This window comes from Orycteropus afer, unplaced genomic scaffold (genome assembly GCF_000298275.1).
Source record: "Orycteropus afer afer isolate SDZICR_OR568_19922 unplaced genomic scaffold, OryAfe1.0 scaffold00460, whole genome shotgun sequence".
Classification (NCBI taxonomy): domain Eukaryota; kingdom Metazoa; phylum Chordata; class Mammalia; order Tubulidentata; family Orycteropodidae; genus Orycteropus; species Orycteropus afer.
The window spans coordinates 2,188,721-2,203,411 of record NW_006922047.1 but is presented as its reverse complement, the minus strand read 5'-3'; the positions used below and the strand labels follow the sequence as shown (position 1 = coordinate 2,203,411).

The following is a 14,691-nucleotide window of genomic DNA, read 5'->3' as shown; positions in this document are numbered from 1 at the left end:
GGAAGAACACAAGCCAAGCCATTTCTTAAACGTAGTGTGTTACTATTACTATTATTATTATTTTAAAATCTTATTGTGCATTACTATGGACTGCTAGAAGAATGAACAAATCTGTCCCAGAGGAAGTACAGCCAGAATGTTCTTTAGAAGTGAGAAAGCCCAGACTTCATCCCTCATACTTTGGTCTTGCTGTTAAAGGGACCAGTCCCTGGAGAAGGATATCATGCTGGATAAAGTGCAGGGTCAGCAAAAAAGGGGAAGCCCCTCAATGAGATGAATTGGCACAGTGGCTGCAACAATGGTCTCAGGCATAGCAAGGATTGTGAGGATGGGGCAGGACTGGGCAGTGTTTTGTTCTGTTGTACATAAGATCATTATGAGTCAGAACCAACTTGACAGCACCTAACAACAACAACATTGTGCTTTAGGTGAACATTTACGTAGCAAATTAGCTTTTCAATCAATCATTCGTACAGAAATTGTTCTGCGATATTGGTTGCAATCCCCACAATGCGTTGCACTCTCCCTATTCCTCCCTATGTTCCCTGCTTCCATTCCTCTGCTTTCCCGTCCTTGTCTTCCCATCTTTGGTTTTAGGCACACATTGCCCTTTTGGTCCTTGTATAGTTGCTTGTTCTGAGCACATTCTTCACAGGTGTTTATTGTTTTTTAGCTCCATCTATTGCTTGTCTAAAAAGTGGGCTCCACAGGTGTCTTCAGTTTCAAGTTAGGCGGTTGTTTTAGGGCAATTGTCTCAGGGGTCCCTCTAGTCCCTTTCAGATCAATTAATTCTGGTCCTTAGTTTTTGTCTTTGAATTTTGTTCTACTTTTTTTTCTCCCCATTCTAAGCAGGACCTTCTATTTGTGGTCTTGGTCAGAGTGGTTAGCAGAAGTAGCTGGACACCATCTAGTTCTTCTGGTTTCAGGCTAGAGAAAGCTGTGGTTTGTGTGGCCATTAGTCCTTTGGACTAATTGTTTCCTTGAGTCTTTGTGTTAGACTGGGTTCTTTAGAGAAACAAAATACGTAAAGCTTATATATAGAGAGAGAAATTTATCTTAGGAAAATGGCTCACACACTTATAGAAGCTGGCAAGTCCAAAGTCCTTGGATCAAACGTCAAGCTGGAGGCTTTTCCCGACTCTCGCAGCTGCAAGGGCTAAGGAGCTCAAGGTTGGTGGGCAGTATACTGGCTGTTGACTCCAACGAATGACAAATCCAAGAGCTCCAGGCTGCTGGCTGCTGAGACTGACAAGCCAGGGTTGACAGGTAAAAAGGCACAGTCCCAATGTTACCAAACCACACCGCAGGCCATTAATTCAAGTCCATTGAAAGTCCCAAGGTTAGCAGAGAATGGCAGGCTGCTGAACAATGCCATGGCTACATGCAGGGTTCAGGTGTGCCATAAGCTAGAGACCGTTCCCTGAGGCTTCTCCTTACATACAGGAAGCAGACCATATCCCTAAGGCTGTTACTCCACTACTCACAGTAGATTCCACCACGGAGTTGATTACCAGTCTCATTATGGAGAATACTACATCCAGCTGCCCAGCCACTCAACCAGGCCCAGCCAAGTTGACACACAGACTTAACCACCACACCTAACATTCCATGGTATGTCCATCCTACAGTTTATCCATTTATCTGTTGGACTCAGGTTGTTTCCATCCTTTGCTATTGTGACTAATGCCATGGTGTGCACGATGTGCATGTCTGTCTATGTCACAGCTCTTATTTCCCTAGGATATCAACCTAGGAGTGGGATTTCTGAGTCGCATGGTGCGGTGCAGTGAATTATCTTTTAGCCACAGCCTTTATGACTCCCACCAGATGAGTGGGTGGAACTATGCAAATGTGAGTGCTTGTGGCCCACCAAGGGGACTGGACAGCTTGTTAACAATATAAATAAGGTACATGACAGCCTGAGGTAGGGGACCATGGAAATAAGGTACACAGAACCCTATTGTGAGCATTGGTCAGTTTTGCCATCATGCTCGGCTTAAAATGAGTTATCGCGGGAGTGGAAAGGGGGATCTCACTACAATTAAGAGAATGAAGCTGGGAGCGGAGCATGTCCTTGGGCCCGAATTTCTGTGCTGAGATGACAGCAGAGAGACAACAGAGATATGGCAGCAGCAGAGGCAGCAGAATCAAGAGACCAGCAGTGGTTTTGGAGATGGTACAGCAGACAGCAAAGGAAGCTGAGTCCCCACCCCACCTTCTCCCCCTCACCTCAGAGCCCAGCATCCAGGAAATGCAGATTGAAAGGGTTTATTATTCTTTGTCCCAGATAGAAAATCAGACCATCCCCAGTTCATTAAGCCCAGAGAGACAGTCAAGGATAATAACCACATTGGTGGCTGAAAAGAACAGGCTCACATTTGTCTCCTTGCCCTGCCCACTCCCAATCTGGGAGAACAAGGGGCAGGGGGCACAACCCTGAGACTCCAAGTGGTTGGCCAAGGCCTGGTGCTGGGGCCTCGTGTGAGGTGGGGGAACCTAGGTGGATTAACCTCTGGCTGTCTGTACAGACAGCAGGATCCTGAGGTCTGTCAGTGCTTGTCGTTGGGCCGTAGGCTCGGGGATGCCAGGCGTCCCAGGGGTCCACGGCGAGTGTTGGTGGCCAGCCGCTGCTGTGCCAGGAAGGACTGGGCATGGGCAGGTGCCCGTTCTTCCCCAGCTCGGTGCTGCAGGGCCATGCCCTAGAGGGCAGGGCGAAGGGTTAGGTCAGGTGAGCCCATAGGCCCCTCCAACTCTCCGGCCACAGTGACAACATACTCACCATATTATACCAGGCACTAATGAGCAGTTTTTCTTCCTGTTCCCGCTGACTTCGACTCTTCTCAAAGTCCATCTGCCAAAGAAGCAACAGTCAGGGCCTGGAGAGGAGGGACCAGTGGGATGAGAAAAGGACACTCACTTCCAGGTGCCGGATGCGGACATCCCGCTCCCGGAGTTGTGTTCGCAAGGTGTGGAGTTCTGGGCGCACTGCCCCAGGGGGCCGCTGCTTGGGTTCCAGGGTCTGGATGACCTAGGAGTTGGGGAAGACACAGCCAGAGTGAGCTCACCCTGGCCACTCACTCTGGCATGCTGAGTGAGTTATATATGACAACCTGTGGCAGTGAGGAGGCATGAAGTAGTGAGAGGCATAAGCCAATGGGAGGCAGGAGTCTCAGCAGGAAGCCTACGGTGACCCCTGGCGCCCTCACCGTGCGCGCCTTGTCCACATAACGGCGGTACCGCTCCTCCATGGCCCGCAAGTCTGCATCCTTCTTCTGCAAGCTGTGCTGCAGTTCCTCGATGCGCTGGGCTGCTGGGGAACCGAGGTGACCCCTCAGCTCTGCGCCCAGCTCTGGCTCCCCCTGCCATCGGGCCTCCATCCCAGGCCCCACTTACTGCTGCTGTCAGCGGGTGGCTCCAGTTCCTCGATGTACTCACGCTTCCGCTGCAGCTCTAGGTCCGCTTCATGCAGCTTCTGCCTGCAGGCAGGGGAGGGGCAGTGGCAGGCTGACCTCCAGGCTCTGCTACTGCTCTCCTCCCGGGGTGGCCACAGCCTCCCTAGCTGGCCAGAAATGCTCCTGCCCTGGCCACGAAGACCTCTGTGTGTGTTCCCCATGCCCAGGGCCACATGCTCTGCCCTACCATCTTCTCAGTCATTGACTAGAGCCACAATCCTCCATACCCCTAGCCCTGAAGCCCTGGGACCAGCCATTTCTCACATCCCACAGCCCCCACTCTGGTCCAGCCACCATCATCCCTCCACAGCCTTTTCCAGTCCTCAGTTCCATTCTCTATCAGGCAGCAGTGAGATCCTTCTAGAATGCAAATCTCTTATAATAGAAGGAGATGCCAACCAAAACTTGACAGTTGAGCCCATCTGTGGCAAAACTCCAAAGAGTTCTGGCAGACACTCCATCTGTGAGACTGTCTGTGCAGCGGACACTGAACAGCTACTAAATTACAAAGGCATGTAGCCTTTTAGCCTCCATTCTACTTTGTGATACACTTACAAACAAAATGATGCAACAAAGTATACAAGACTATATACTTTGTAGGCTATAACTTTGAGTACTTTGTTGCATTATTTGAAAATGGAGAGTACCTGGAAAAGAACAGTTACTTGATATCCCTAAACAAAATGGGACAACCAGAATTCCACAGGAGAATTCAGCCCTAGTACCCCAAGGCATCCCTTGTTTGTGCTCTGGAATGGTACCAACTACCCCACATCCCAGGAGAACTGAGAAAATATCATGCAAATCATTTTCTGCTAGGCTTAATTTTTCCATGGAACTCCAGTTGATGAAGGCTGCTATCGTTGTAATAAATAAATAAATAAATAATCACGCCTTTACTTCTTATGGAGAAGTCTCCCAGCCATCTTGTTAAGCAGGAAAAGCAAAGTGTAGACAAACACATCAGATGCCACTTTTTGAGTAAATAAGAGATGAAGATAAAAATCTATATTCATCTTCACTTACATTTGCTTTTAAAATTCTGGAAGGATTTTCATAACAAACTAATAAGAATGGGGGTGGGTGGGGTGGAGAAGGTGGAAACTGAGTCAATGGTGGTGGGCTGGGAGGCCCACCACTTCTCTCTGCATAGCTTGGTATACATCTTGGGTTGTTTTCTTTTTTGTTCTTAATGTCTTAGTATTTGAAACACAAGCTTGATAACTATTTAGTTTCTTTTATCTATATCTATATCTATATCTTTATCTATCTATCTATCTATCTATAAAGCAAGTATCATACTCCTGTCCATGTCTGAAACTTCTTCCACAGCGGTGCCCAAAGATTGCCCCACACAGTGACACTTCCTCCCTTGGCCTGTAAGGCTCTGAGCCCTCTCAGCGGGCTTCAGCTTGGCTCCATTCCCCACCAAATCCATCTCCCACCTTCGTGCGAGCCCTTCCCCCACTGGGATGCCCTCCCTCGGGGACTCACAGATGTTCCTCCAGCTTCCTCTTCAGCAGGGTGGACTAGAGGAAGAAAAAAAGCAGGGGATGAGAAGGGGTTCACAGGTCCTGAACCCCTTCCTGGGTCAGGGTAGGGGTACCACCCTCAACCCATTGTACTTACAAGGGCCTGCACAGGGCATCAGGCAGCAGAAGGGGAGAGAGGATGGTTACTGGGGGGTGCGAGGGATGGCCAGGCAGGGAAGAGGTGAGCACTTACGTCCTCGCTCTTGCCTCCCTGCTCCTGCAGGGTCTTCTGCAGGTCCTCCACCTGGGCCCGCAGCTCCGACAGCTGCTGCTGGTTCAGCCTGCGGGGCGACTGCTGCTCAGTGCCTGTACACCTCTCCCTGGTCCCCTTCGAGCAAGCACACACAGGGCCCCCCACCTCCGGGCTCTTACCGGTGCTGCGTCTCCAGCCTGTGGCGTGCACGATTGGCCTCCTCCAGGTGGCGCTGCAGGTCCTCCTGCCGCTCGCGGTCGGCTGCCTCCTGCTGGCACAGCCTCTTGTTCTCCAGCTGAAGCCGCAGGAGCGTCTCCCTGCTCAACAAGGGGTGAGCAGGGCTGGGGACCAGCCACCCAGATGCGGGGTGAGGGTGGGAACAGCACAGACCTCTGGGGAAGAGTCCAGCAAGGGCTGGACCATGGGGTAGGGTTAGAATACAGCGAATAGGGCCTAAGCAAGGGTGGACCGAGCACTGAGGTGTGGCGGGGGCACGACTACGTGGAGAGCCAAAGTGGGTGGGGTTGTAAACTGAATCTAGAGGTGGAGCCAGGCAAGGGTGGGGCTACAGAGGAGAAACAGTAGGGACCGCGAGGAAGCAGGGGTAGACAGGTTTGGGTGGTTATTCTGCACAAGGCACAGAAGACTGAACCTAACAGAGGCTACAAAAGGGAGGATTAGAGCCTGGGAACAGACCACAAGGTAAAGGTAAGGGTGTGGTATGGAGGCTACTGGTAGAAGTAAGGCTCTAAGGGTAAGCCAAGTTAAGCCAAGTGACAACCGGTGTGGACAATAGCTACTGGTGGACAGAGAATTGGAGCCTAGAGTGATGTGGGCAGGGCTAGGTGGAGGATTTGTACACTGGGAGTGATTGAACCTAATTTATATACTTAGGATGGATCTGGAGAGGTGAAGTTGTGGGGAAGGGCTTAAGGCCCTGGGCCAGGTAAGAGCAGAATTAGGAGACTGGATGAGGCTAGAAGCTGGGCTGGCCCAGGGAGCTGGGGCTAAGCCGACTTAGTGATAGTTCATGCTCTAGGGGTGGGCTGAGGCGGTGCTGGCAGGCCTAGGTGGGACCAAAGTTCCCAGTCCCCAGGGTACCTGAGCTCAGTAGGCAGGATCTCTGCTGCTAAGTTTTCTACGGCCGGTGACGTGGGATCTAGTGAAGGGACTGGACAATGCAAAAAAAATTCTTCAGTTCTCTGCACACCCCTACACCATTCCTCTACTACTATAAGGGGCATCTTTCCAAGGTGTATGTTTAGAGCTCAAGTTTGGCCAAATGTCTCACTTGATACAAGCCTCAGCCTGGGGTTGAGAGGAAGCCACTATGCTCAGCCCCCTTTTTGGCCTTGCCTCAACCTGAGCCCCAGAGGAGAGGCCCCTGCCCAAGCTGCACCTTTCTCCTCTAGCCTCCCTCCCAGGCCGGTCCAGCTCTGTCCTCAGCCTAGGCAAGCTCCTTTAAGCCTGCCCTAACCTCCCTCCAAAAAGGAGTCCTGCTGGAGCAGTGGTTAAGTGCTCAGCTGCTGACCAAAAGGTGGTTGGCACCACCAGAGGCTCCGTGGGACTAAGATGTGGCAATCTGCTTCCATAAAGCCTTGGAGACCCTGTGGGGCAGTTCTACTCTGTCCTGTAGGGTCACTATGAATTCGAATCAATTCCATGGCAATGGGTTGGATAACAAACAGCACACCTGGCCAGGTAAGCCCTCAGAACACCCCTTTCCATGCCCAAGTCTCCAGGCTTCCTGGAATGGCCTCCAGCTCACCAGCCTGGGTCAGCCCCCGTGGCTGCAGCTGGGCACAGCGTAGTTCCTCATTGGTCTCGCGTAGGGAGTCACGTTCTGCCAACAGCCGCTAGGAGGAATAGGGTTTAAGAACCATGTGAAGGACCCTCAGCTTCTGGGGAACTGGGCTACCCCGCAGGGGGCAGGTCTAGGTTTGGGAAGCAGGATCTCAGCCGCACCTCCTTCTCCTTTGTCACGGACTCATATTTTTCCTCCAGGTTGCGGCACTCAAAGAGCCATTTCTCAGCCTTCATGGCCTCCTCCTGCCGCTGACCCTGCAGTTCCTGCACCTAACAGAGGAGAGGGAACAGAGAAGAGAAATGAGGGCAGCACGGTTGGAAGGAGAGGCAGGAAATAAGCAGAAGGTGAAGGGCTGGGGATACAAGGAGTCCCTGCAAAGAACTTGAGGGGGCGTAGCAATTTAGGGAAGGGGCGGGGCTTACCAGCCCAGACAGCCAGCTGACCAGGGTGGAGGGGGAGAGGCCTAAAGGGGCGTGACCTATATAAAAGTGAGGGAGAGGGCGGAGCTCTGGGCAGAGTCAGCGCAGTGCTGGGGGTGGGCTGAAGTTTGGAGAGGCACGCGAGTGGGCGGGCCCTCCCATTGGGCCCAGCTCTCCCGCCCTGGCTCCCTGCACGCAGCCAGCCCAGCCGCACCTGCCGCCGCAGCGCCTCGAGCTGGGCCCGTAGCGAGCCGGCCCGGCGCAGCTCATCCTCCAGCTGCCGCGTGCGCTCCGCATGGCCCGCGTTGCGCTCCTCCAGCTGCCGCACCTGCCGCCGCAGATCCTGCAGCTCGCCCAGGCGACGCCGGTAGCCGCTCAGCGTGGCCTCCAGCTGCCCAGCCCGCTCCGAAGACTGCCTGGGGGAGGGGGCAGGGAGGGGAAAAGGCAGGGGCTGGTGGTCAGGCTTCAGCTTGGATGCAGGGCTTTTGGGGCAGGAGGGGAGGATGTCAGCTTAGGTGTTTGGGTTCAAGGTGAAGAGGCTCAGGAATGGGGCGTAGGATTGCTGCTATGAGGGCAGGAGAAATCCTTAAGGAGTGGTTAGGACTGAAGTTACAACTGAGGATGTTCAAGGCAGAATTGTGGGGATACAGAAGGGCTGTAGGGCCATAGTGGGAGTGATGGGGTCCCAGAAGGGGCTGAGGAGCCTTCAGAAACACTATAGAGTCATGGGGCAGCTATGGGGCAAGAGCACTGTAGGGAAGTGCAGTTGGGACCCGCTGAGGACTTTAGCCTTACAGAGATGCTGTGGGGTCAGAGCAAAGCCCTTTGAGGTTCAAAATCATTAATAATAATTTTTAAAAAAAACCAGGTTTGCTGGTCTGATAGAGCCTGATGAGATCCCTGAGTAACCCTTCAGGTTTGAAACTGAGCTCACTCCTGTGGTTTCCAGCCAAATAATAGACAGGCACATGGGGTGAACGTTTACATCAGGTACATACACTCCTTGGAGCGATCAATGTGGGAGAACAGAAAGGCAGCGTTTGCACAAGGAGACAGCTTGGGAGGGCAGGAGTGCATGAAAGGGAAGGACACAGGGAAGAGGTAATTATGGGGAGGAAGTTAGAAGAGAACTGTTACACTGTGGGGAATTGCAGTCAATGTCATGAAGCAAAATGTGTATGAACTGTTGTGTGGGAAATGAATTTGCTCTGTAAACTTTCACCCAACCAACCAACCAACCAAAAAACACCAAACTCACTGCCATTTAGTTGATTCCAAGTCATAGAGATCTCTTTGTGTTTCCCAGGTATTAAATCTTTTTTTTTTTTTTTTTTTTTTTAAGGAGTGGCTGGTGGGTTTGAACTGCCAGCCTTCTGGTTAGCAGTCAAATGCCTTAGGCACTACACCACCAGAACTCCTATATATAGATATAGATATTTATATGTAGGTTTTTATTTGTACTTTTGACTTTTTTTTTTTTTTTTTAATTGTGATTTGGGTGAAAATTCACAGAGCAAATTCACTTTCCATACAGCAGTTCTCATATGACATTGACCACAATTCACCACAGTGTAATAGCTCCCCTCCTACTTCCTCCTGACAGTTACCTCTTCCCTGTGTCCATCCCTCCATGAACCAGGTGGCAAATCTTTATGGAAGTAGATTGCCCAATCTTCCTTCTGCCAAGTGGCTGGTGGGTTTGAACCACCAACCTTCTGGTTAGCAGTCAAATATTGTAGGCACTACGCCACCAGAGCTCCTTAACTTTCACCCAAATCACAATAAGAATTTTTTTTTAACAAAAAGCTTTTTGAGGTTATAGAAGGCACAATCATGTCTAGGAGGTGAGTACTCTGAAGGCCCATCAAGAACTCTGGGTTTACAGGAGGGCTAAGTAGTGGGAAGCAGTAGCAAGAAGATATAATCATGTCTTGGGGTCCCAGGGGCCATGGAGAGCAGCACAAGACCCAGAGGCATGACTTGACTGAATCTCACGTGGGGAACATGGGAATGGTACAGTGGGTCTGGGGAGCACTGCGAGGGGCCTGGGCTTGTTGAGTCACATGGATGCTATGGAGTCTGAGGGGCACAGTGTGGGGCTAAGTCACTGTGGGGTCCTGGGAGCACCAGGGATTCAAGGAGTTTGGTGAGGTCCAGGAGACACGAGGGGTCCAGGCAGAGTTCAGTAAGGTCTGGGGGGTACTGTGGAATTTGGGATGGCACTGCAGAGTCTGAGAGACATTGTGAGAAGAAGCAGGGTTTGGGGCATTTTGGTTACACAACTGCTATGGCATCGGAGGGGCACTCTGGAAACAAGGCGTGTGGGGTGGGGACCCAGGGGCCACCACTCACCGCAGCTCATCCATCTCATCCTTCAGGGCCCGCGCCTCCTGAGCCAGGCTGGTCAGCTCCTGGTTCCGCTGCTGCAGCTCGGTGACCTCCCGCTCCAGCTCAGAACAGCGCAGGCGCTCGTCCTCCCTGCTGCTCTCCAGCCTGGGGGTGAGGAGGCACGCGACGGGCAGCACCTAGCAGTCTGGCCGGCCACCCTGCTCTGCCTGGCTCCCTCCCCACCTGACCACACCTGAAGTTCTCCTCCTGCAGCTGTTCCAGCTGGGACTGCAGCAGCAGCAGCTTCTTGGCAGTGAGGCCCACGGCCCCCTCACCCTCAGGCCGGCCCACTCGTTCCCGCAACACTGCATTCTCCTGTGCCAGGCTCTGCTTTTCTTCCGACAGGAGTACCAACTAGGGGGAAGGGGAGGATCTGGGTGAGCCAGAGCTTGTAGGAGGCTATGCGAGGGACCCCATCTCTGCAGTACTGCTGTCCCTCCCCCCACCTCAGCCCCACCTGCCGCTCCAGGTCCAAACAGCGCTGCTGAAGCTCATCTCCCTCCTCAGCCTCCTCGCTCAGGAAGTAGTACCTGCGGGACTGAAGAGATGGGCGAGGGCGGGGTGAAGAACTCAGGCATCCAGGGCAGAGGGAGGGCGAAAGAGAAGTTGGGGTCTCTAGGGCCAGAGAGGAAGGGGCCAAGAAACCTCAGTATCTGAAGAAAGAGGACTGGGACCCCAGGGGACTTGGGAAGGGCCCTTCAGGAACCCTGGGGACCTAGCAATAGAAGAGGCTAGGTCCCTGAGGGACAAAGGGGAGTTTGCAGGCTAATGGATAAGCCCCTTCTCCTTAGGTGTCTCTGAGCAGTTGTGACCTTTAACCTCAATAAGCTGCCCCCTTGCCACTTACCTGACTGTCAAAGTTCCCATATGTCTCTGGGGACAGAGAGTCTGGGATGTCTTTGGTCATGAGCTGAGGGCAGAGAATATAAAGATGAGCTGGGCCCTCTGAGGGTAGCCTGTAAGGCTTCCATGATCCAGCCCGACAACCCCTCCGTTCACTCATCCCTGAGGCCAGTTCTCCCCAATAACCCCAGCCGCCAAGGCTACCCAGTATCCATCACGCAGGAAGACTGAACTTTTCTGAACCTGCTGGCTTGTGACTTGGAGCTGCTCAGAGCTGGCAGACACATGAGACACACGTCTGGCCAGCTGAGGGCCAGGCAGAGCCCAGACCTTCCCAGGGCAGGGCTGGTACCCAGTTGCCTCTGCTCTGCCTGTGCCCTGAAGCTCCTCCACACACTGGGCACCACCACCCACCTCCTGGATGGCTTCCATCACCACTTGCTGAACCGACTCTTCGAGCGTCATGATTCTCTGGATGTGCTCTGGGGATCAAGGTGGGGGTGACTGAGACGCAGACCCAGGGAGGTGGGGGGGAAGGAGCACTTCCTCAGGCCATCCCCTGGAGATCTCCTTGCCTCCTTCATACCCTGCTTCTTCTCACAACTGATGGCACAGCCCAGCACCAGCTGAAGCAGCTTGCCAAGCTCCGCAGGGTCTGAGAACTCCCCAATGAGGCTCACGTCCGGGAGGTGCTGCTCAGACACAGGGTGTCCCAGGACCTGAGGATGGGGGTAGGGGTGGGGTTCAGGGACTCACAGTCTCTCACTCTCCTCCATCTTAACCCACTAAGTCCCTTCACAATTACTCACTTCCTGAGAGTACTCCACCAGACTCTGTAAAATCGTCTTCAGATTGCCAACCTGGGGAGAGACAAGGGCTGTGTCTAGGGGTCCAGAGCCCCCTAGAAGCAACCAGTCTGCCCCACCTTGTCTACTTTATCCTTTTTTCTCCACCTTACCTCTCGATCCCTGGTCATTGCATCCTGTCTGTCCCTGTTTTGTCTGAATGTCCCCTCTCCTGGGGACATTTTTCCTGGCTGGCTGTGCTTCTTGTCCACCTGACCACTTTTGTTCATACGTCTCCAGTCACTTCTCAGCACTTGCACTGCCTCCCATTGGCTCTATCTCTCACTGCACTTACTGCACCAGCCCTCTCTGTCTCCACCATCCTGTAAGTCTGAACTGACTTGCTGGCAACGGGACACCTGGAATAAGAAGCCCTAGTAGTGTAATGGTTAAGCACTCAGCTGTTAATTGAAAGCTCAGCAGTTTGAACCCACCACCCATGTCAAGGGGGAAAAGACCCAGAGATCTGCCCCAACAAAAACCACAGCCTAGCAAGTGCTATGGGGCAATTCTAGTCTGTCCTATCAGGTTGCTATGAGGTATGACTTGGAGTCAACTCACTGGCACATAACAACCACATACCTGGAATATTCTTCCTCTTAATCTCATGTGGGGAACAACTCATTCCAAGTAACCACCCAACCACTCCAGTAACTCTCATGATCCTGCTTTTATTGTCTTCATAAGACTGCTTGCCATTGGAAATAAAGTTTTATGTTTGTGTGTGTATTGCCTGCCTGCATCACTGGAATGTCAGCTGTGTGAGGGCAGATGTTGGTCTGTGTCATTCCTTGCTGCACCCCTACGCTTGGCAGGCAGTGGGTGTTCCACAGAGTGAAGGGAGGAACAAATGGTTGGTTGACCACCAGACATGTATCTGGCAATGTCTCTCTCCCTAGGTCTGCACATCACCCAGGACATGCATCTAGTCGACCCTTTCCTGGACATCTGTTCATCAGCCTTTCCCCCACTCATGAGTCCACCTGTCACCTTCAGTCTCCAGTTGTGACCTGGGTCCTCTGAGATGCCTTGGAGCCATGCCTCGTTGAACCAAGATGGGTCTCTAGGGGTGAGAAGGTGGGATGAGCTCGGTTACGGGACCCTTTTGGGACCCTCCCCCTCAGCCCCACTCACATCTGGTTCAGCACATAGGCTACTGCAAGGCCGCTGCTCAGATCCTGTGGGCTGGCACAGGGGTGTGGAACGTGGAACGTCTGTAACTGAGGCGAAAGGAAAGAAGGGGAAGAATTAGCTCCTGAGACCACCGAGCCACTCCCCTTTTTGCAGACTTTGGGGTCAGTAGGAGCTTCAGTCCTTTTGGCTGGGACTTGCCCGTTGCTCCAACACACCAGATCTCTGCAGAAGTGCCCTCTGCTCACCTGGGTCCAGAGGGGGCGTGGCCTCACCTCACCTCTGCCCAAGAAACCCCACGCACCCAAGAGAAGGCGGAACCACAAGTCATCTGAACCCCACAGCAACCACGTGACTAGTCGGCTCACCTGTGCCCCGGCCCCACGTGACCCAGTCACAGAGGGGCGGGGCCTCACCTGTACTTTCCACGCAGACCTGCCACGTGACGGGGGCGGGTGCTCAGGCCAGAGTCCAACGGTTCTGTAGGCCCACGACTCCTTCCCCCTCCCAGGCCCAGGACAGAGAGGCGGGCTGAGCTACGGTCAGGGCTCCCGGGCGAGCAGAACGGTTGCACACCTGTTCCCGGCCTCGCCCCCGACCTACCCAGGTGAGCAGAGACCCGCATAGTTCGGCCTTGTCCACACTCATGGCTCTTGATCGGATTCGACCCTGGCTGCGGAGACGCTGCCGCCGCAGCCGCCTCCAAGTCCGCCACCAGCGAGCGCCCGTCGCCCCGACCTCCCGCTCGGCCTAGAGCACCGCCCCGCCCTCCCGCCCCCTGGGCTCAGGACCCGCCCTCGTCACGTGATCTTTTCCTGCACCCGTGCATGTCTCCGGTTCCGCCATCTTGGATCCGGGCGGCGTCCGGGAGTCCGCCCATGCCTGTAGAGGTCAGTCTAGTCCAGCCTTATGCATCCCGCAGGTGGCCTGCCGCCTCTCTTCCTCCGTCTGTTTTGGGGCTACGGGACCCTCACGATCAGCATCTGAGGCCAAGTAGCCTCATTCTTTTATTCAGGCACATTCACTTACTTTCCTTTCGACTAAGGAATTCTCTTTAACCACCGCCTTCTTGCTGCAGTGACAGTAGTTCTCTTATGATTGGAGCCTTAGTGTGCATGGGGGACTATGGAGGGTGGGATACTAAGGAGCTCTTCCCGGTGGCTGTGACTTTGGAGACTTTCCCCAGGGGCAGACTAGAGGATATAGGTATGGTACTAGGTTGGGGGCAGGAGGAGTCAACCAGACACCTGCCCTGGGCTACAGACAGACAGACGTGGCCAACTGGGTGGGTCCCCCACTAGCCAGCCTACCCCGAGCCCAAGAGACCGCGTTTAGCATTCCCCTGCTGCTGAAGCTGCGCGTCGCCCTTCACACACTAGGGGGCGCACATTCCGCGGGGATGAGGCCTTCAGCGAAAAGGGTGCGCTCATTCTGAAACCTTTCCTGAGCACAAGGGGGAGGGAGCTAAAGGAGTGTGATAACAACCGATTTATTTGTGCTCCAGTCGACCAATACACACAAAAGAAACGTGGGGAGACCTGTTCCATCTTTATGATCCCAGTACGTTTGAGTCCATTGTTGCAATTATCACGCCAACTCAAGGGGTTCATTTTCCAGCAGGATGTCAGACAGTATTCTGTCGTGATCCATACGGTTTTCAGTGGCTAATTTTCAGAAGCAGATCACCAGGGCTTTCTTCCTACGCTGACTTACTCTGGAAGCTTGCCAGGGTGACCCTGCTCGTGTTTGAAATACCTGTGACATAACTTTCAGCATCACAGCAACATGCAAGCCACCACAGTGCCACAATTGACAGATGGTGTGGATAACAATAGTGGTAACAATGAAATGTCATTCACCATATATTTCCTGCCTATTTGCAGTCTCTTCGCTAAGTGACTTAAACATCCCATGTGGCAACACCATTTTAATCCTTGGTTTGCAGGTGAAGAAACAGGCTATGGGTAGACTGTGCTTTGGGAGGAGTGGTTAGATCCCTTTGACCCCCTTGGGGTGGGCAGTGTCATGAGCAGTAATTATGGGTTACTAGCTATACCCAGGAGCTCTGGTGGCATAGTGCC

At 53.3% G+C, this 14,691-nt stretch overlaps 1 protein-coding gene across 1 annotated transcript; it reads right to left on the bottom strand.

Annotated features, from left to right (window-relative positions):
• Window positions 1-2,549: 2,549 nt before the first annotated feature.
• HOOK2 (hook microtubule tethering protein 2) lies at window positions 2,550-13,258 on the bottom strand. The gene is made up of 22 exons (XM_007954406.2): window positions 13,214-13,258; window positions 12,614-12,699; window positions 12,470-12,542; window positions 11,444-11,494; window positions 11,221-11,353; window positions 11,049-11,116; window positions 10,639-10,701; window positions 10,249-10,329; window positions 9,985-10,145; window positions 9,756-9,896; window positions 7,618-7,819; window positions 7,143-7,253; window positions 6,946-7,033; window positions 6,279-6,348; window positions 5,357-5,494; window positions 5,178-5,265; window positions 4,947-4,981; window positions 3,394-3,476; window positions 3,207-3,310; window positions 2,918-3,028; window positions 2,780-2,851; window positions 2,550-2,699 (listed from the first exon to the last, which is right to left on the bottom strand). The coding sequence occupies exons 1-22, from the start codon at window positions 13,256-13,258 to the stop codon at window positions 2,550-2,552; spliced, it is 2,154 nt and encodes a 717-aa protein (XP_007952597.1).
• Window positions 13,259-14,691: the final 1,433 nt, after the last annotated feature.